The sequence below is a fragment of the Erpetoichthys calabaricus genome, chromosome 10 (genome assembly GCF_900747795.2).
Source record: "Erpetoichthys calabaricus chromosome 10, fErpCal1.3, whole genome shotgun sequence".
Lineage (NCBI taxonomy): Eukaryota > Metazoa > Chordata > Cladistia > Polypteriformes > Polypteridae > Erpetoichthys > Erpetoichthys calabaricus.
In genome coordinates, this window is record NC_041403.2 from 139,203,472 (window position 1) to 139,225,783 (window position 22,312).

A 22,312-nucleotide genomic window follows, 5' to 3' on the forward strand; every position below is an offset into this window, starting at 1 on the left:
TATATATAAATATACATATTTATAAAGATGAATATTAATGACAGTGGTGACGCTAAGTATATTCATCTGTATATCCAACTGTCCACTTTTTTCGAAAAATACGGAGTTTGGGAATACTTGCTTTACTTCAAAACGTTGTTTCCCTGCATTTGCCTCTCTGCCCTGTTTCCTTCCTAGTAGCTGTAGATTGTACCGTGTGTACATTCTCTTACTCCCTTAGAGGCTGAGGTTGAAGCTCCGCAACTTCAAACTCCGCGAAAAGCGCAACTTTCCTTCTCTTCGGTCACAGTTAGGGCGCCACTCTTCGACTGCTTACGACAGTGTCGCTAGGTCACGTGCTCCCAGAGTGCCTGTTTGTTTTCCTGTAGCCCGGCAGATCGCTGAGCTGTCCGGAGTGTGTCCGGTGAGTCCGGAGCTTATGGGGATATGTCAGAGCCTCCGCTCCCGACTCATCGGGCCGCAGTCCGCTGTCAGTCGCAGTGGGGAGGGAGACGCTTCCTCGGCGGTGGAGCGGCTGCGAGCGGAAGAGAAGACCCGTTTAAAGGCTGAGAGCAAACGGAGTCGCAGCATCGATAAGAAGCTAAAGGCAGAGAAACGGCAGTACAAACAGACTCACCGGCTCCTGCTGCTGGGTGAGTGAGTTCGAATGATTCGGAGTTCCGGTTTTTCACCAAGTCCTTGCTGAAGTGCTGGACAGTTGTAAAGGCACTCCTGTGCTTGGCATATTTGTGGTACCACTGGTTTCAAAGAGTGGCATCGGGTTAGGTTAGCGGGAACGGGATACCAGAAGCTAGGGGAACACACAGAGACAAGTGAAAATGGAGTAATAGATGCGAAACTGAGGAGTAACAGTAAGAAATGGGACAGTATGAGCAGAACTGGAGTGCCTCACGGGACTGGGACTTGCCTCGGAGAAGTCCTAAGAATTTTATTGGGTAGGAGTGGCGGAGCCTACTGGACGAACACCATGCATTGCCAACTGGATCCATGCTCTAGTGGCTATGACGAGATTAATTCATTTGTAAAGTACTTAGCAGAATTGTCAGGCAGTTTTTGGAGAAACATAACTAGAGTAAGGGAAGCTAATGAGTAACGTCGAACTACACAATACCGTTCCAGGATCAAGGACACATTGTGTACTGTACAGATGCATAGGCCAGGAGCAAGTAACTCACTAATTCAAATAAGATGTTAAATTATAGTGCTGAATTGCATTAATGTATTATGCAAAGCACGACTGGAATTACCATGGTCTTGTTCAAGTGGAGCATTTAGCAGTGGGTACTCTGCCACAACTAGGTTACACTATGCAAGAGTAATCTGTGACAAACTAAAATTGAATGCACTGAATTTGGTGAGAGAAATTAGCTCTTTATAATATTGCCTCCAATAAAAGGTGCTATATAATAGGAAATATTCATTGAATGAGGTAAATTTAGACTGGTGCACCCATTAGTTGTTTTGGGTGTGAGGTGTGAGTTCAGGGAAGTTATTTGGGTGAGGTAGGGGGCAGGAGCAAATGGAAAGTTAAAAAGCAATACATGCACTTAATGGAAGCTATTATTTTAAAATCCTGAGAGTGGGAAGAGTGAGAAGAAATAGAAACATAATTGGAAGATGGCTTAAGAGAAATGCTTACAGTACATGTTGCATATATCAATTACAAAAAGAGTACCTTCAAGACTCTACTCCATATTGTTAACAAAATTACAAAAGATCCATAAGCTAAACAATCTGTTCCTCTACAGAAAAATGGTAATATTCTTATTGAGCACAAGTATTTGTACCGTGTATCTGGAAAGTCATTTTTACACTCTCAATCTGAGTCATACATTTGCTGTTTTTAGATATTCAGTGAATGTGTAGTTATTGTGCAAATAGATGCTTGTGTAACTTTTGGCGCTCCCTTGCTACTGAGTGCTGAGCAGAATGCTGGCATTGATTGCCTGGGCAGGGCTTGTCCAGTGTTCACCTATCGCCCTGTGCCTGGTAGTGCGAGCAAGGCAATTGTGTTACTGAGGCTGGGCAGTCCTTATTGTGATGATTACCAACTGCTGGGAATAGAGCACTGTGTTTTTGAGTATATTGGGAAATCTGTCAGTGAGACATGTACTCTTAAATGGTTACAAGGAGACATTCCTAAATTTGTGTGTAGGCAGTAGTGTCTTTTGCAGTCACAGCTGACAGATATTACAGCTTGTCTGCCACACTTACACCTGTGTATTTTGTATGGTATAAAAAAATCAAGTTGTATAGAAGATCTGCCACATGAACAAGTTTTTGTCATTTTGCTTTGGCCCACTTTATACAGGTACTAATTCAAAGTCTGTTCAATATGTATTTTCATTAAGCTTTTTTATTATACTTGTAGCAGTTTCATTGTAATCAGAAACTAAAGAGGCCAGAAGTCATGGTGAGCCTTACCTAATTAAAGGAATAAGTGTTGTGCTCATAATAAAATAATCATTCAGCTTGTTGCAGTGTCAAAAGTTCAGATGTTCTTTCCTTCCGATGATTCTAATCCAGTCTCCCACCAAGCTCAGTGACGGCCAGCTTGCCCGTGATCAAGAGACCTGAACCCATTGTAATGATGAGGACACATTAATAATCTGTGATATACAGTGGTGTGAAAAACTATTTGCCCCCTTCCTGATTTCTTATTCTTTTGCATGTTTGTCACACAAAATGTTTCTGATCATCAAACACATTTAACCATTAGTCAAATATAACACAAGTAAACACAAAATGCAGTTTTTAAATGATGGTTTTTATTATTTAGGGAGAAAAAAAATCCAAACCTACATGGCCCTGTGTGAAAAAGTAATTGCCCCCTTGTTAAAAAATAACCTAACTGTGGTGTATCACACCTGAGTTCAATTTCCGTAGCCACCCCCAGGCCTGATTACTGCCACACCTGTTTCAATCAAGAAATTACTTAAATAGGAGCTGCCTGACACAGAGAAGTAGACCAAAAGCACCTCAAAAGCTAGACATCATGCCAAGATCCAAAGAAATTCAGGAACAAATGAGAACAGAAGTAATTGAGATCTATCAGTCTGGTAAAGGTTATAAAGCCATTTCTAAAGCTTTGGGACTCCAGCGAACCACAGTGAGAGCCATTATCCACAAATGGTAAAAACATGGAACAGTGGTGAACCTTCCCAGGAGTGGCCGGCCGACCAAAATTACCCCAAGAGCGCAGAGACGACTCATCCGAGAGGTCACAAAAGACCCCAGGACAACGTCTAAAGAACTGCAGGCCTCACTTGCCTCAATTAAGGTCAGTGTTCACGACTCCACCATAAGAAAGAGACTGGGCAAAAAACGGCCTGCATGGCAGATTTCCAAGACGCAAACCACTGTTAAGCAAAAAGAACATTAGGGCTCGTCTCAATTTTGCTAAGAAACATCTCAATGATTGCCAAGACTTTTGGGAAAATACCTTATTGACTGATGAGACAAAAGTTGAACTTTTTGGAAGGCAAATGTCCCGTTACATCTGGTGTAAAAGGAACACAGTATTTCAGAAAAAGAACATCATACCTACAGTAAAATATGGTGGTGGTAGTGTGATGGTCTGGGGTTGTTTTGCTGCTTCAGGACCTGGAAGGCTTGCTGTGATAGATGGAACCATGAATTCTACTGTCTACCAAAAAATCCTGAAGGAGAATGTCCGGCCATCTGTTCGTCAACTCAAGCTGAAGCGATCTTGGGTGCTGCAACAGGACAATGACCCAAAACACACCAGCAAATCCACCTCTGAATGGCTGAAGAAAAACAAAATGAAGACTTTGGAGTGGCCTAGTCAAAGTCCTGACCTGAATCCAATTGAGATGCTATGGCATGACCTTAAAAAGGCGGTTCATGCTAGAAAACCCTCAAATAAAGCTGAATTACAACAATTTTGCAAGATGAGTGGGCCAAAATTCCTCCAGAGCGCTGTAAAAGACTCATTGCAAGTTATCGCAAACGCTTGATTGCAGTTATTGCTGCTAAGGGTGGCCCAACCAGTTATTAGGTTCAGGGGGCAATTACTTTTTCACACAGGGCCATGTAGGTTTGGATTTTTTTTTCTCCCTAAATAATAAAAACCACCATTTACAAACTGCATTTTGTGTTTACTTGTGTTATATTTGACTAATGGTTAAATGTGTTTGATGATCAGAAACATTTTGTGTGACAAACATGCAAAAGAATAAGAAATCAGGAGGGGGGCAAATAGTTTTTCACACCACTGTAGTATCAACAAAGAGCTAAGCATGGACATGCATATGTAAAGAGATGATTGGCGGGAAAATTTGGATTGAAATTATTGATGCTGGGTGTGTTATTTAGTGGATGTTAGTTTAGAATTATTGACAAAGCAGATCCATTGCTTTATTTAAAGTTTAGAGATATACATGTCTTACTCATTGTTGGGTAATTAACAGAGCTCCAGTGGGGCAGCCTAGTAGGTCACATACATAGATTCAACTTGAGCCTCATGCTTTTAGCCAAACCCCAAGTGTTAACTCATTTGTTTATGCACTAGACTAAACACATTTGCGCACTGTTCAAAAACCAAAGGAATGTGTTTTAAGTTTTCTCCTGCAGAATTAATGACGTTTAAAGACTACTATATTAGGAAAATCAGAAACCCTGAAACTTTTGTATACTTAATTCAAGAATTTTGTGAATTTTCCCTCAGGAATCAATGAAGTTCTCTCTATTTACCTATTGGTCTGTCTATTCATCCAACCTGTTTTTCATTAATTAATTAATTGTTTACATTTAAATGTGGCAGTCACTTTTTATTGCTTATAGTGCCTTTTAAAAATGTCAAACAGCAATGCAATTTATAAATCAAAAAAGATAACCATATAATTCAAGGTAAAAAACTCAATAACATGAAAACATTTAAAAAGTCATACAAATGGAATCAAGCACTCAGAAGTGACAGATTCAATGAGGAGTCTGAAAAGATTAAGAACAGAGAATCTTATATTGTGGAGATTGAGGAAACAATTGACATAAGAGAAGGTGGAGTACAATAAATCATGCTAGAGTCCACTTTAGAGGATGAATACTGGAAGTGAAAAAGGTGATTCTGAAGAGGTGTGTCTTTTGCCTTGAATTAGTTGTTACAGTTAATGGCATCTTGCCAGTACACCTCTATAGGAACCAAAAAACTTTGTGTAAAAAACAGGAAGACAAGAGACAAAAGATCTTAATGTTGTCATAAGTTCAAATGGGGTAAGCAGTGGAAACAAGTATGCTGAGGTGTTGGTCTTAACAGGGCTATACAATGGGGGAAAAAATATGTGATCCCCTGCTGAATTTGCAAGTTTGTTCACGTACAAAGAAATTAACAGTCTCTAATTTTATGGTAGTTTCATTTTAATGGAGAGAGACAGAATATCAACCAAAAATTGAGAAAAACACATTGCATAAAAGTTATAAATTGATTTGCATGTCATTGAGTGAAATAAGTATTTGGTCCCCTACAACCCAGCCAGAATTCTGGCTCCCACAGATTGGCTGTGTGCCCATGTGGCACACAGATTACAATCAATCAATCAATCAATTACAGATACTCCTGATCTCAACTCGTTTTATGTATGGCAAACCTGTCCACAGAATCAATTTCTTCCATTCCAACCTCTCCACCACTATGGGCAAGGCCAAAGAGCTGTCAAAGGACATCAGGGACAAGACTGTAGACCTGCACAAAGCTGGAATGGGCTACAAGACCATCAGCAAGAAGCTTAGTGAGAAGGTGACAACTGTTGGTGCGAATATTTGGAAATGGAAGAAATATGAAATGACCATCAATTGCCATCAGTCTGGAGCTCCATGCAAGATCTTGCCTCATGGGGTGAGGATGATCATGAGAAAGGTGAGGGATCGGCCCAAAACTACACTGGAGGAACTTGTTAATGATCTGAAGGCAGTTGAGACCACAGTCATCAAGAACACCATTGGTAACACACTACGCCATAATGAATTGAAATCTTACAGTGCCCGCAAGGTCCCCCTACTCAAGAAGGCAATGTACAGGCCCGTCTTACATTTGCCAAAGAACATCTAAATGATTCAGAGAAGGCTTGGGGGAAAGAGCTCTTTGGCATCGACTCAACCTGCCGTGTTTGGAAGAAGAGAAATGCTGAGTATGACCCAAAGAACACCATCCCTGCAGTCAAGCAAGGAGGTGGAAACATTATGCTTTGGGGCTGTTTTTCTGCTAAGGGTACAGGATGACTTCACAGCATTGAGGGGCCAATGGACACAAAACATACCGTCAAGGCAACAAAGTGAGTGGCTAAAGAAGAAGCACATTAAGGTCATGGAGTGGTCTAGCCAGTCCTCAGACCTCAGTCCTATAGAACATCTGTGGAGGGAGCTGAAGCTTTGAGTTGCCAAGCGGCAGCCAAGAAAACCTAAAGGATTTAGAGAGTTTCTATAAAGAGATGGGGGCCAAAATCCTTCCTGAGATGAGTACAAACCTGGAGACCAACTACAAGAAACATCTTACTGCTGTGCTTGCCAACAAGGGTTTCTCCACAAATTACTAAGTCATGTTTTTGTTGGGTATCAAATGCGTATTTTTCTCAATGACATGCAAAATAATTTATAACTTTTACGTAATGTTTTTTTTTCTGGATTTTTGGTTGATATTCTGTCTCACTCCATTAAAATGAAACTACCATAAAAATTAGAGATTGTTCATTTCTTTGTAAGTGAACAAACTTACAAATTCAGCAGGGGATCAAATAATTTTCTCCCCCACTGTAAGGTAATAATAGATTTTTATAGATTTTGTATTACTTACAGAAAGGCACTGTAGTTTACCCAGCTGAAGTGGTTGGTTTGAGCCAAATTAGGTTTTTGACAGCTGCATTTTTATTTTATTTTATTTTTTTTTATTTTATTAAAATCAAATGGCATTCCATACAAATAACTCATGTTTTACAAAAAAAGTTTGAAACTGCATTTTTATTGTGTTTTAGTGGAAGAGAAAAAGTAGTTAGTGCTGATATCTCATGGATCACCAGCCTAGGTTTCTAATCTAGCATTCAGTGGTTACTGTTTGTCTGGGGTTTGCATGTTCTCCATGTTTTGCCATGTTTTGTGTTTTTTTTCCTCTGGGTACTCATATTTTCCTCCCATATTCAAAGGGTCAATTGGTAATTCAAAATGGACCATGTTAGTATTTACTGTAAGTGGGCCCTGTGATAGACTGGCACCTTCCAGCATTAGTTTCTGCTGGGATAGGCTTTGATTCCCTTGTAACCCTAAGTACAGTAAGCAGGCCTGATAATATTATTCCCTGTTATGTTACAATAGTGAATGAGCAACAGGGAAAAACTGCAAAATTATTGAAAAAGAACCCATTGGTTACCATGGAAAAGAAATCATCATAATCAAAATGCATCTATCCATCTATTTTCTGAATTTTCTTTTTCTCACTACAGGCTTAAAAGAAGCCAGCACCAATCTTGGCAGCACTGGACAAAATGCAAGAATCAATCCTGAATTATGCACCTCTGCATTGTGGCACTTGCTTACACTCTGCCTGCTTAGACTGACCATTTAAGTTAACATGCATGTCCTTGGAATATCGGAGAAAGTCAAAGTACCTGGATAAAACCCACACATATATATAGGGAAAACATGCAAATTTTACACAGACATGAATAGAGTGGAAATTGATCCCAGGTCTCACAGCTGTGAGCCAGTTGCACTTGGCACTTTGCAACTCTGATAATAAATCTAATAATGTGTTATGAATAAAAATGATAGATAATAATCAATGAAGATATTTTTACATCTCTAGTTTTCTTTATCCATAACTGCAGATATTAAAAAATTAAGATCAAGGGATGGATAGTTTGGATGAAATTGACAGAAGCATTAGAAGTCCATCTTCTTAAAACAGCATTCCTTGCATAAACCTCAGAAATGTGCCTATAGCTAAGTGTCTGTCCCTGTCTTCTTGGAAGATGGATGCTTTTCTGATCACCCAGCTCTGTTCAATCAAATGCAGCATGTTCTTGATTCCATGTCCATTGATGCAAAATTATTTATTTATTTATTTTTTATTTTTTTATTTAATTTATTAAAAATATATAACATTCCATACAATCATGTCAAAACTTAACAGTACTAAATTCAAATCAACCCACACCCATGAGAAAGAGAAGAAGGCTAACAGCCAGAGTAAAACAATTGAGAGTAGTAAAGAGAGAAAGGAGTATTTTCTCCCAATATAAATGCTTATTGTAAAATATAACTAATTAGGTCCTGCAAGGTTTTAAAAAAAGTTTTGAACAGATCCTCTAAGTGAGAATTTTTTTCCAGTTTCAAATAATATACAACATCAGTTACCCACTAACTTAAAAGAGGTGGGTTAGGATTCTTCCAGTTGAGCAAGATAAGTCTGTGTGCTAATAGTGAAGTAAAGGCAATTACAATTTGTTTGTCCTTCTCCACTTTAAGCCCATGAGGGAGTCCATCAAACACAGCTGTTAATGGGTTAGGAGTGATTGTAACACCAAGGCTGTATGATAGGCATTTATACATTTTTGTCCAGAAAGATGTTAGTTTGGTACACGCCCTAAACATATGGCCCAGTGAAGCTGGAGCTCGATTGCAACGTTTGCAGGTCGGATCTTGCCCTGGAAACATTTTGGACAATGTTAAGCGAGATAGATGTGCTCAATAAAAGATTTTGAGTTGAAGAATTGAATGCTTTGCACATATGGAGCTAGAGAGAATTCTGTGCACGGCTGCCTTCCACTCCATTTTAGAAATGTTCAGTAAGAGATACTTTTTCCATTGTACTCTGGGTTCTTTAAAAAGAAGGGACTTTAAAGTGTTTTTATATGTTATAGAAATGCTGTCTGAGTCCCCAAGACTGATCAGTATCTCTTGTGGAATAGAAGTTGGTGGGAGGTGAGGAAAATTTGGTCAGATTTCGTTTAGCAAAGTTTCTAATTTGGATAAAGTGGAAAAAGTGTGTTGATGGGAGACTAAATTTGCAGTGTAATGTTCATGGGATACGAAGACATTATTTATATACAAATTTCTAAATGATTTAATCCCATTTGTTTTCCAAACATTAAAAACTGTGTAAGTTCGAGGGGGTGGAATAAGGTTTTTGTCATGTGGAGGTGCCACAGATAAAATATTCCGTAACTTAAAGTGCTTCCTACATTGGTTCTATATTCTGAGTGAATGAAGGACAATTGGGTTATTAGTATATTGACAGTACCTTGTATTTAATGGTGTACAAAGCAAGAAATATAAAGAGGTACTGTAGGATTTCATTTCTATTGCACACCAAGCTAGTGTGTGTTCATCTGTTTGTGTTAATGTCCAGGTTTTTATAGCTTGTATGTTTGCCGCCCAGTAATAAAATTGAAAATTAGGTAGAGCCACGCCGCCTTCTGATTTAGGTCGTTGTAGGATTGCCTTTTCCCAAATAAATGAGGTTATGATTGAATCTAATTTCTTAAAAAAAGATTTGTTAATGTATATTGGGATGTTTTGGAATAGGAAGAGAAGCTGAGGGAGGATATTCATCTTAACAATGTTAATTCTCCCTGCTAAAATAAAATGGAGGGTAGACCATCTATGCACATCTTGTTTAACTTTGTCCACACAAATAGTAAAAATTAGTTCAGGCAACAAAACCAAGTATTCCATTTCTGACTGCCTAGTTGTGCTGCTGCTTTAGTTTTAAATTTCAGGTTTTGTGGCAGTTTTAAGAACTTGGCATACAAGAAGCCACCTCAGGTGTAAGGCATAAAGCACTGTTGCTCTGTGTTCTGAGCAGCACAAGATTTCACTCCACTTTAAAAAAATAAATAAATAAAAAACAGTCCCGTTATTGAATTTTTGGTAGGGAAGGAGACTTCTGTCAGAGCAAGGGGTATATAACCAGTATAATTTAGATTCTGAAGTTGTCAGTGGAATGTAAGGTTTGGGTATTAAAATTCATTATGCCAAAAAGCAACTTACAGTGAACTGAAAAAATAAGTGCACCCTATGAAATGTTTTTTATTTCTTTTTCAAAATGTAGGCATTTTAATATTTGTTCCTTATTCAAAGAGCATCTTTAAATAAAGGTGAAATAATTGAAATAATACTTTATTCAACAAAAAATAAACATGTATGAAATTTCTGTCTGTGAAAAAAGTAAGTACACCCTTAGCTCCAATAGCTGGTGCTATCCTCTTTTGCAGAAACAACCTCAAACAATTATTTCCTATTACTGTCTCTCAGTTTGTGACATCAACTAGGACAGCGTTTCTCAACTTTTAAGTATTTGCGACCTGAGTTTTCATAACAGTTTTTATCGCGCCCCGCTAACGTTTTTTTGAAACCCTAATAAAATTTATTCGTTTTTTTTGCTGCCGATACACCGCTACAAGTTTAAAATTCTCCTACGAATAGCGAAATTACGCCACATATGGCAACATTCGCGCCCCCTTTTTTGTTACTAGGGTGGCACGCCCCACAGTTTGAGAACCGCTGAACTAGGAGAAGGGTTTTCGCACTCCTTCATGCAGAATTCTTTCAGATGTGCAATGTGTCTAGATGGTGTCTTGTGCACAAAGCCCATTTCAAATCCTCCTATCCCTAACCATGGCATCTTGATGAGAATCAGATCCAGACTTTACTTTTCCATTCTGGCACTGGGAGGCTGATCTTTTATTCCATGAGACAGCACATCCATAACCAGATCAGTGATGTAAGGGATTAAAAAAGCTCTCTGGTGCAGACATACTCTAACTGGGATCTTGTCAGTTATTCCAATACTGCTTCTAACCTGGGTCATCAGTCTCTCGTACATATTTTGGAAAGTCTCCACAGACCTCACAGATCTCTTGACTTGGAATCCTATCATAATTCTTGTTCAAATCATTAATCACTATATTCAAGACTTTGTTTTCTCTATGCTTCTCTATGAGCTGTCTCAATGCAAAGACCGCATCAGTTGTTCTTCTGCTTTGCATAAAACCAAACTGTTCCTCCTCTGTGGTGGTCTCTTCCCTAAGCCTTATATATATATATATAACCCTTTCCATGATTTTGATCATGTTTGACATCAGCTTTATCCCTCTATAGTTTCCACAATCCGGAATATCTCTCTTCTGTTCCTAGCTTTCACTATTCCTTTTTTCATACACCTCCTCCAAAGCCTGTTCTTTGGCTCTTGACCACTTCCTTCTTTGCCTCTCTGTTTGTCTGCCTATCCATTTCTTTATCCTCCTCCCTCCCTGATTGGTACCATGTCTTCTTTACCTCATTCTTAGACTTATTCACATCTTACACTTCACTATTCCATCATCACATCTTTGTCCGCAGGTGGTCTCCTTCCTGTCATCCCACCTAACACCGTTTCACCTTCTGTCTAATTTTCCCTTACTCATTCACTCCACTGTACAACTGCCGACAGTCTCCACACAAATCTCTTGCCTTATTCCCATTCCAAATAGTATCCTGCACACACAACATTCCCAAATTTCTCTATTCATAAAAATATGCCAGATCTTTTCCTTTCTCAGTCATTGTCTGAACATTTAGTGCCTACACTGTTACACTCAACTTACCCTCTCTTACAACTTCCCCCTCTTCTTCTTCTGCTTCTTCTGGACTAACTTTTTAACTAAGCTTGTCCTTGGCCCAGTAGCCGTCACTCACTTCCCACAGGGGTCAGGCAAGGCCCCTGCATGTTACCTACAGGGTACAACAAACTAGAACTCTTGAAGCTGTTTGAATGAATTCCATCAAGGTACTGGTTAAAGATTTGCAGCCACATTCCATTCCTGACACTAACTATCTCTATTTATCTTGCCGCTTGGTGGCAATATTATCTGATGCACATGATTCCAATTTTAGATATTTGAGGTAGTGATAAATGTAAGGTTATACTTGCATTTTTCACATGCAGAATTTCCATTTATGTTTGTTTAAATTATTGTGATGGATGGCCGTGGACCTTGCCCCATCGAGAGGCCTGGAGAAGCAATGGACCGGGAGAGGGGCAATTCCTTCCCCAGGACACAAGAGGGCAGCCATCCTGGATTGTGTGGGAGCCACAGAGGTAGAAGGATCAACCCTGTGGGGTTCCATGGTCACCGTCAGGTGGCACCCGAAGGACTAATAAGCCTTGGACCGCAGCACTTCAACCACACCAGGAAGTGCTGCCGAACCAGGAAGCAGGTATACCCGGAGTGCTTCCGGGTGCCAATGCAGCACTTCTGCCACACCAGGAAGTGCTGCAGGGAGATCATCAGGAAGCACCTGGAGCACATCTGGGTGCATTATAAAAGGGGCTACCTCACTCCATTGAGGGAGCCGGAGTCGGGAGGAGAAAGACGGAGCTTGCGAGAGAGGAGTGGAGGCAGCCCCTTTTATAAGCTTTTCATACTTTCTTACTGTAAAGAATATTTCAGTGTAAGAAAACAAGCTCTACCATATAGTATGTCTGTTTCTTTGATAATTTTGTTTTAAGTGTCTTATAAATCAAAATGGCACAATTACTCCTGTATTTCTGCAGGTACTAAATTGGAGACATTTGCACCCTTTTGTTATAGACTTAGCCTATTTGCCTATTTGCCTTAGCCTATTTGCTAGATTTATTTCTAATATGACACATTTGTAATATACAACAAATTTTAAATTACAACAAGCTGACAAAACCTTTCCCATGAAAAATAAACATTTTTCATTCAAAAATATATAATAAAATATATACTTTATAAAATATTAAAGTGAAAGTAATGGCAATAATTCTCGTTGGTGTACTCCTTGAACAGCTGCCATTTAGTGTAGGGAATTAAAACATTCTGGATTTTGACTTGTGTGGGTTGAATTTTATTGACAGAGCTTTTGTGTTTCAGTTTGCTATTACCTGTCAGTAAACCTGCTTTTCAGTTAGGTCTAAAGGCGGCTGTATTTAACCTTCATACATGTGCATTTTGTGTCTTCTCATAAATGGAGTTGCCAGGTTTTGGGGGTCCCATTTGTTCCGGGGTGCTTTACTAAAGAAATTTTCTTTTTTTGGTAAACAGTAATTCTAGAACATGCTGAACTTTATAACATGGCAGCCCTGCAGCAAAGTTGGCAATTGCCAACTTGGTATCATAGCTTAACATTTTACTTCATTTTAGAGTTACCAAATAACTTCAATACAGTATATTTAGAAGGAAATTGAAGTGCTTTGATAAAACCCTACACAGATACCCTGACCATAATTTGAAACTTAGCCCATAAAACTGTCTGCCAGGAAAAGGATAAACGATAATATTTCAACTTCAGTGTGTCAGATATGTAATGTTACAAAAATCTTAACCAAGTGTCATCAGATTCTCTAGGTACTTTTGTCTTCCTTCCACATTCCCAAAACATGTATATTAGGGTAATTTTGTGAATGTACCTTATCTTGGTATGTGTGAGTATTTCCCATAATGACCTGGTGCATCATCAAGGGATTGTTCCTACCTTTTGCTCTACGCTTCCAGGCTCCCTCCAACCCTGAACTACAGTAGATGAGTGAATTTATAAATGGATGGATGAGTAGTTAAATGAAGACATTTTACAAAACACTGTACATTTACAGTAAACCCCAAATAATATAGATTTCTCAGTTAATTGACTGCCATATACAGTAGGTGTGAATATATTGTTTTGTTGCTGTAAAATATTGAATTCAATCTAGAGTTAAATTGGATTTTAATATGCAACCAGTGAAGAAGCTTAAGAACACATATAATATTATTCCTTATCCTTGTCAAGATCCTTGCATTTTAAATTTAATTCTAGTGTGAAGAAAGAATGATTTGTACTGTCCAAGAGTAGATTATTATGCTGATAAATTGTACTTGACTCAAATGAATAACTTGGTTATTCTATGATCTGCATAGAATAAGAGACTGCATTAATTAATCCTTGTGAACTGTAAAAGAAAACCCTATGTCAACAATTCAATTCTGAAATTTGATTGCCCCAAACTTTCTGCATCTCACAAAGTAAGAATTTTTGTTGGTATTAATTTAAAGTTGTAGTTTTCATCCATCCACTTAATAGTCTTCCTGATGATCACTTAACTAGAGCTGCTTCATAGCTCCAAGTGACTTGGTTCAAATCCTGGTCTGGTGTTGAGTTTGTATAAGGATTTTGTATAGGGGCTCTGGCATCCTACGTGTTAACGATTTGGGGGTATACAATTCCATGCAAATGTTTGGACACCCCTGGCCGAATTACATGTCTTGTTGACATTCAAAGTAAAAAAATAGTATATACAACTTTGACAGCAAACAAACTAAAACAATGGCATTTTTATGAAATTGTTAATGTACAGTTACAATTTAATTGATAAACTGGATAATAATAATAATAATAATAATAATGTGGCTTTTGCAGAAGTTTGGACACCATTCTAAGTCACTACTTAATTACACAATCTTAGGCACAAATCACTGTTAGCAAACCTGTCTGTAGCCAGCTAAGAGAATTTGAATTAATGTTTTAGAATTTTTGAAGTTCAAGTCTGGGGACTGTGAAGGCCAATCTAAAACCTTTGCCTTGTGTTTCTGAAGGTACTTAGATTGTTATCTTTTTGTAGAAGACATTCTTTTTTAGCGTCAGGATTGTGACTGATTACCTGACATTCTACTGTATATAATTTGTTGACATTTAATGGAATCCATTCTTCCATGTACAGTACTTGTGTAATGTTTCCTATACCACTGGCTGACACACATACCGAAAGCATAATAGAGCCACCCCCATACTTAACAGTGGTCAAGGTGTTCTTTTCTTTAAATGCTGCTCCTTTTTTCTCCAAACAAACCTTTTGTGGTTGTGGCCAAAGAGTTTCATCTATCTGTGTAGGTAACAACAGAGCAGTGCTCCACTACTCCTTTCTCAGTTAAACCTGCCTGTAGGTTCCTTGCAGTCTTGGGGGTTTTACATTGCCATCCTCCACAGTATACAAGTTGTTCTGTCTGACAGTTTTCTTGTTCTTTTATACCTTCTCTTGATTTCCAATGTTCTCATTAACTTCCATTTCTCAATATTATTTTGGACTATGGAAATTTGTACCTGGAAGCGCTTAGATACAGTATAATTTAATAGGCTTTTCCCTGCTTTTTTGGCATCAATTAGTTTAATTTTCAGGTCCTCAGTCAGTTACGTAGAAGAACCCATGGTTGTTGAGTGTTCCACAATGTTTGAAGAATCTAAGAATTATTAAGGCTCTGGAATAGTAATCACCGGACAATTCTCGATGACAATTCCTGACCAGACTAATATCTAACAAACTAAAGCAGACCAGACTAATAAGAAGTGCTGAGACTTAGTAAATAAAAGGATGCATATATTTTTTCAGATGTCACATTTATTCTTTTATTTTTTTGTATTTTTTAGTGAATGAAATAAATCATAAATGTACATTAAAACTTTCATATAAGTATCTTTGCTTTAATTTGTTTTCTGTCAAAGTTGTATTTACTATTTTTCACTTCAGATGTTAACAAAAAAAAACCTGAAGTGCCCACTTTGTGAATTCTGACCACAGACTTCTTGTTGCTGCTCTGAAGATCCAGCTTAGGTCCAGTAGGCTACCACCCACTGGGAAAATGAGACTGGACCTGGCCAGACTCCAAGATCAGTCTGTTTCTAATAAGTTTGCACACAGTTTGTGTGAGGAACTTACAGACTTGTGTGTGACAGCTAATGTGATGTAGGATACCATCCATTACAAGACCCTGATGGTTGCTGTGTTGGTGTTACCAGTGTTCTTAGAAGGAGGTGTTTTATCTCACCTGGATATCATCGGGAAGATTCACAGTTCATGGCTTGATGGCAACTCCGGTCTGTACCGGGAACTGAGAAGGATGGCAGCGAGAGCTCTGAGGGCAGATAAGGAGACATTTGTTAGAAGAATCTGTGAGCAAGTGACATATCATGTATGATCTAGTGACCCACGTCCTGATTACAGAGGAATCAAAGCATTACACACATCTGAATCTGTTCCTTGTAGAGTCAGAGTCAGGGCGGCTGCTGGAATGGTCCTTACAGATGACACTACAGTTGTGATCCGCTGGGCAGGCTACTTTGAGTAGCTGTTTAAAGCTGATCATCTGGCTAGGACATTGGACATCTCTGGGTCCACGGTTCTTGGAGGCTGATCCTCCAGTTATCTGTGAACCACTCAATGTCACTGAGACTGCACAGTTGGTGAACCAGCTGAGGGTAGTAAAGGCTACAGGGATGTGTGGTATCTGGGATGAACTTCTCCAGGCTGGTGGTAAGGCTGTCCTTCTGGCATTGCAAGCAATCTTTGGTTCCATTTGGGAGACAGGTGTCATCCCAAGCATGGTTATTTTAGTGTTACCTTTTTATATTAGTTTTTATTTTTATATTTTTTCTGACCTTACTTGGAAATTCAGTTTAGTTTTAGTTTTCCTTCATCGTGTATTTTTAGTTTTAATTTAATTTTTATTTCACAAAAACATTTCTATTTTATTTTTATATCTATTAGTTTCAGTTTTAGTAATTATGATATGGTTAAAGAGCTACTATGGAGTTTAGTTTTGTGTCACAATCACACAGAGCTGAATACTTAATGGATTTGGATATGTTAGTTGAAGCTTACTACGCTACTGTACATGGTTTACTATCTGGTTTTGTTTTTGTCTGCTAATCAAAACCAGATACTGAATATGAATAATTTTATATAATTTTATAATTTTTAAAATATTTTCTATGTCATTTGTGCTGAACAAATGCGCACTGAATATTGGCACTTTTTTCTTTTCCTTTTATTGCCCAGAATGGGCCAATTTGTAAGGAAATTTAGGTGAATTTTAAGGTTTGAGGGTTTTTCTTTACTCTAAATGTCTATACAACACAACATATCTCACTCCAAGACAATGTGCTTATAAGTAATGCCTTCAATATTGCATTCAAATATTTCCCATACTGGCCTTTTAATTTTCTGCCACCCATACTGATCTCTGATTCCATCTCCGGCACATACAATTTATAGACACAATTTTTCCACCTGCAGGACTGAAAAGATATCAAAAATCAGAAAACAGATTCTACTGTGTTCTGACAGGTGTGATCATGAAAATCATGGGGGCTTAGGAAGAACAGAGGTCTTAGGCTTGAATCAACGTGTAGACCCCACCTAGCTGTATTGATGGAAACAAAGAAAAACAAGCATGTAGTGTGAAGGTTGGGGGTGGTGAGACTTGAGTAAAAGCAGATACTTTAATAGGAGTATGGACGGGCAAAAAATGACAGAGGCAGCATCTGAGATTAAGAAAAATTTATACATTATCTAAACCTGTTTATCCAGAGCAGGATGGCAGGAAACCTGGAGCCTACCCCAGCAGGTTTGGATGCAAGAAAGAAAAATCCCTGGTATGCAATATGTACTGTATGATATGGCTGATTTTAAGAACAAAAATAATATGATCTTTCAACTATCTGTTTTGAGAGAGAGAGAGAGAAAATTTGAAAAAAGGGGGACAGATATTTTAAAACATAATTCTGCTACTGGATTATTTTCACAATATCAGGTATTTTGAGCTGTGAATATAAAGTAAAAAAAGATAAATTGATAAATACAGAATAAATACAAAACTCTTTAGTGTGTTCAGTTTTTCACCAGTTGGCAGACTCTCTTCGCCTTCCTACCCGTAGTTCAGTAGAGACGTTGCCAACTCAGGAATTTTACAAGGTTTGTATCGCTTTGTTGTTAAATGACTTTTTTTTTAAAACAAATGTGATTGGTCAGTAAGAATATGCTGATTTTGTATAATGACCTAGTCGGTCTTTCTCTCAGTGCTGTTTTATTTTCAGAAAGGATTTCTCATATGTAAAGTGGCTGGTGAATTATTGTCAACAAAACGCAGAAACCTGAGAAATAAACTGAAACGTTACTCACTTCTGATTTTTCTGTCCATATGGTAAAGGTTTTGTTGACCAGCACATTACGATTTCTGGCATTTGAATTACATCTTGAAATACAACAAGCACAAAGAAAAGTGGCTTTCTATTTCACACACTTTACACACCCATACTCAGTTTGCTCTGTGTTGGGGAACACTTAATACAAAGCATTTAATGTGCTACATTAGTTACTGTATGACGGGGTTTGAGAAAATCTGGTAAATTAAGCATTGATTTTAAGATGTGGAAAAGTTGAGAATAAAGTCGTCATGTTGACTTTATTCTCGACATACACTTTTTTTTCTTCACTGTGCCCATATTTTTTTTCTACTCCGTAGCCGTAACACGCTTCTATGCAAAAATATTCATTCAAAAACGAAAACTAAAAATATTTTGATTATATTAATATTTTATGTAGTTACTCTTTCCAGGTACTTTAATAGTTTCGTTTCATTTTTGTTTTTCTTTTCAGCCTTGTTAATTATTTTATTTCAGTTTACAAAAATGTTTTTTTAATATTAGTTTCAGTTTTGATTTTAGTTTTCGTTAACTATAATAACCTTGGTCCCAACTAACTGAAAAATGGGACTTGTCATCCCTATCTGGAAAGGGAAGGGTGATCACCCGGATTGCAGCAACTACAGGGGGATATCACTGCTCTTGATGCTGGGAAGGGTCCTTGCTAGGGTAATCCTCAATAGGATCTGTGATCACTTGCTTACCGACCAGCGACTGGAGCAGTCTGGTTTTACGCCTAAGAAGTCTACCATCGACCACATCCTGACACTGAGGGTTCTCATGGAGCACAAACGTGAATATCGGTAGGGTTTCTTTGCATTCTTTGTCGATTTGTATCAAATGAGCAGTTGGTCATGGAGTCCTGAATGAGGCACATTACCTGCATTGTGAAGGGCATCAGTTATAGCACTACGACCATATGGAGAGATTCCCAGAGGGTGATCCGGCTCATAGGATCCTCATTGTTGAGGAACTGAGTGGCTGGACCAGGACAAGGGGACGCCCACGTAACACCTGGCTGCGGTAGATAGATGGTCATTTCTGGAGAGTGGGACTGGACTGTGTGTCTGCCTGGTTGGTTGCCAACCTGGATCCAGAGCTGTTTCGTCGTGTGATGGATGTGGCATGTACAGTAAACTGTTAACAAAATATGTAATTTGGTTAGGCTTGTCCAGACTTTTTCATGGAATGCAACTGTTAATTCTAAACTGTCCAGGTTTGAGTGAGTGTTTCCATTAATAGATAAGTGTTCTTTCCAGGGTGGATTCCTACCTTGAACCTGATGCTGTTAAGGTGGGATGTAGATCCCTGTGTTAAATTGAATAAATAGGTTAGTAAATGTATGTATGGATGGTTTAGATAAAGGTTGGACGCAGCAGGACAAATACCTTTTGATTGTGCAGAAATCATCCATCCATCCATCCATTTTCCAACCCGCTGAATCCGAACACAGGGTCACGGGGGTCTGCTGGAGCCAATCCCAGCCAACACAGGGCACAAGGCAGGAAACAATCCTGGGCAGGGTGCCAACCCACCGGAGGAGACACACAAACACACCCACACACCAAGCACACACTAGGGCCAATTTAGAATCGCCAATCCACCTAACCTGCATGTCTTTGGACTTTTTGAGGAAACCGGAGTGCCCGGAGGAAACCCATGCAGACACGGGGAGAACATGCAAACTCCACACAGGGAGGACCCGGGAATCGAACCCAGGTCCCCAGATCTCCCAACTGCGAGGAAGCAGCGCTACCCGCTACCCACTGCACCACCGTGCCGCCCGTGCAGAAATCAGTAATTAAGAATATATTTCAGCTAAATTTATTACTACATTGGGTCTGTAGGCAAACATAATTCCAAATTGATTTCATGGGTATTAAGAATTGACTTTAGCTATAAAAAGTATTCACCTCTTTAATTTTTTTTCCACTTGAAATATGTCATTTTAATGTATTCATTTCGAATTTTTGCCATTTGTTGAATGAAATGGTAATTACCCACACCTTATAACAGAGGTGCACACACATAGTTCTCTCTAGCTTTTTTAGGGATGACATATGTGTATATTTCTAACAGGCAAGGCATGGGTGTGTGTGAGTGTCAGACTCTAGTCTAATAAATGCATCCACAGTTACAGGATGGGGGCATCTAGACAAAGCCTTGAGAAAGAAATGAGTACATGAATGTCAGAGAGAGTTATGCCTGTCAGCAGCAGTGAAGCCCACTTTTAAGAACAGCCATAACAGAGAAACACTATCCATAAAAGAATATACAGTATTATGTAAACTTTGTCTACACAAAGATATAATCAAAAATAATAAATGATACAGTTCTGATCAGTGTTATTGGAATTTTTACATTTTGGGCATATCATGTACAATAGTCCTTGGGGAAAAAAAGAGACAACGAACCAGCTTTGTGTATATACGCTTGTTTGTCTGATACAGAGCATCATAGGATTAAACAGTACCAATTAAAAAGAAAATGTGGAGAAATTTTATAAAAACTTAAAAGGTTGCCATGGCACAATTGTTGTCACATTCTTAAATGATTAAAATTAATTTGATTCAGAAGAACTAGATCCATATTGCAATTAAATTAGACTTACTGCAACAAATTGCCAGAACTCACATGACATGAATTAAGGAATGAGTGATGGCTTTAATGTCTAAAAAACGCCACTTTCATTCCATGTTCCTTATTGACAAAGGCGAAGACGAGTGCTGTCTGAGACCATTGGGAAAATTATTATCACCAAATATAAAAATGAAGAAGGGTGCAAGGTCATCTCCAGAGACCGTGGCACTTCAGCTTTCACAGTTCATCGTATTATTAAGAAGTCTATTGCTTTTCGAACTGTCAAAAATATCTCAGGCTGTTGTGGGAAAGGAAAATTGATCAAAGAATTCAATGAAGGCTGGTGCCAAATGTTGAAAAATACACAACATTAAACATCCAAAGAGTTTAAAGCTGACCTGGAGCAATGTGGAATAATGGTTTCATGCAACTTATACCAATACAACATTCACTAAATCAAACAAGGGCTCTTTGCAGAAAGCGGTTAAGTCAAGTGGTTTTATTGTCATGCTATCCATGCTATTGCAGCATATAGTGACACAAATAACTTTCCTCAGGACCACAGTGCAACATATAAACACAGGACATGTGCAAGACAGATAGAAAACTATTCACTTATCGAAGGCAGGGGGCAACTGTAGCATATCCTAGCAAGCGACGGGCACAGGCAGGAACAACCCCTGGACAGGATATCAGCCTATTGCAGTGTGTACACACTCACAACAATGCACACATACATCAGGAATCAATTTAGTACAGCCACTTCATCTAATCTTTTTGTCTTTGGACTGTAGGAGGAAACCGGAGCAAACCCATGCAGACCCACATGTAAACTCCACCCAAGGAGAGCTGTGATCCCCAGACTTCTTACTAAGAGGCAGAAGCGCTACCACTGTGTTGTTGTGTTGCCTAATTTCTTGAATAATATATTTACATTAACTGTGGCCTTAAAAATTGTGGAAAAAATAGCCTTTATTTGAAATTTAGTTTATTAACACACTGCTTCAGTTGGGTGGGCCAAGCCCCCCGGCCACTCTTTAAAATTCACTAAACATAAATAATATGTCAAGTTCATTTAACTCAAGTTTCTTATACCATGTCCTCCCATGGTTTGAAAAGTAAAGACGACTTGCAGGAACATGGCCAAATTTATATGGTTATTAGGTCATGAACATTCATACATGGTTACTGGCAGGAGGTAATGGGGAGTAACTAAAAGTGCATGCTCAAATACATACTGTAGCTTTACAGTATGTTGATTTGAGGTTTATAATGGAACATGGAATGGGACCTCGTGTACATATGATTTTATACATCTGATTTTTTTTGTGTATACACTGGTTTTGCCTTTCTCGTGTATGCAAAATTTTAGTGTAGAATCTAAGCAGGTTTTTATACATGAGGTCCCAGTTCTTATTTTCTTTTTCTTCTGTAGAAACAATTGCATGCAAGTTCAACCAAGATTTTGGTTATGTAATTCTGAACATCCTAGTAAACTATTCTGATGATCAAAGCTTGACAATTATTTCTGAAGATAATGTATGTGGCATTCCTAAAATACAAGGATTTCAATAATAATGACCACACAATTTCAGTAATTTTTAGAAACATAATGGAAAAATACCAAAACTGACATTATCATCCTCTGTCTATCTTGTAAAATTTGAATTTGTGATAAGGAAAAAGAGAGTAATGAAAAACAAACACAGAAACGTACACCTATGCTTTGAATGGAAACAAAAAAACATACACATACAACATAATG

At 38.4% G+C, this 22,312-nt stretch overlaps 1 protein-coding gene across 1 annotated transcript in view; it reads left to right on the forward strand.

Moving 5' to 3' along the window:
• The first annotated feature begins 354 nt into the window (after window positions 1-354).
• Window positions 355-22,312, forward strand: part of gnas (GNAS complex locus) — a 98,220-nt gene continuing 76,262 nt past the window's right edge. The window contains exon 1 of the mRNA XM_028811946.2: window positions 355-632. Within this exon, the coding sequence (XP_028667779.1) occupies window positions 419-632 (214 nt within the window). The 5' untranslated portion in view covers window positions 355-418. The remainder of the gene's footprint in view (window positions 633-22,312) is intronic.